General features: G+C 32.8%; 1 protein-coding gene across 1 annotated transcript in view; it reads right to left on the bottom strand.

Annotated features, from left to right (window-relative positions):
- The window catches only part of LOC114318838 (protein TOC75-3, chloroplastic), a 4196-nt gene extending 4061 nt beyond the window's left edge, over positions 1–135 (bottom strand). The window contains exon 1 of the mRNA XM_028265805.2: positions 1–135. This exon is cut by the window's left edge and continues 1082 nt beyond it. Within this exon, the coding sequence (XP_028121606.2) occupies positions 1–73 (73 nt within the window). The 5' untranslated portion in view covers positions 74–135.
- Positions 136–405: the final 270 nt, after the last annotated feature.

Genomic DNA, 405 nt, shown 5'->3' with positions numbered 1-405 from the left:
CGGGGGCTAATTTTCGGCGGGAGGAAAGGGAAGGAGTGAGATTGAGAGTGAGCAGGTGGCCCGTTGCCGCCATTGACGATAAAGTGCGGAGGCTAAAGAGGAGAGAGTTTTTCCCTGTTTTATATGAGAAAGTATTTTCTGTTTTATTTATTACTCTTCTTGTAGTAAAATTGAGGGTTTTTTTTTTTTTTTAGATGGTAAAATAAGATTTTAAAAGTTTGACATTTAGTTGCACATCGTGTACTTTTTTTTTTTTACAGTAATATTAGGTGTCATGAAAAGTCCTTCATGAAAATAATTATGAAAGATTTGTAACTTTTGAATTACACTTACAATAAAACACCACACACTAATCAAGGTAATCTAAGGATCACAAAATTTTCATAATCATTTTCATGACAAAAT

Source organism: Camellia sinensis, chromosome 14, assembly GCF_055761805.1.
Source record: "Camellia sinensis isolate YWXY chromosome 14, ASM5576180v1, whole genome shotgun sequence".
In the NCBI taxonomy this organism is placed as follows: domain Eukaryota; kingdom Viridiplantae; phylum Streptophyta; class Magnoliopsida; order Ericales; family Theaceae; genus Camellia; species Camellia sinensis.
This window is presented reverse-complemented; position numbering and strand designations above follow the sequence as displayed.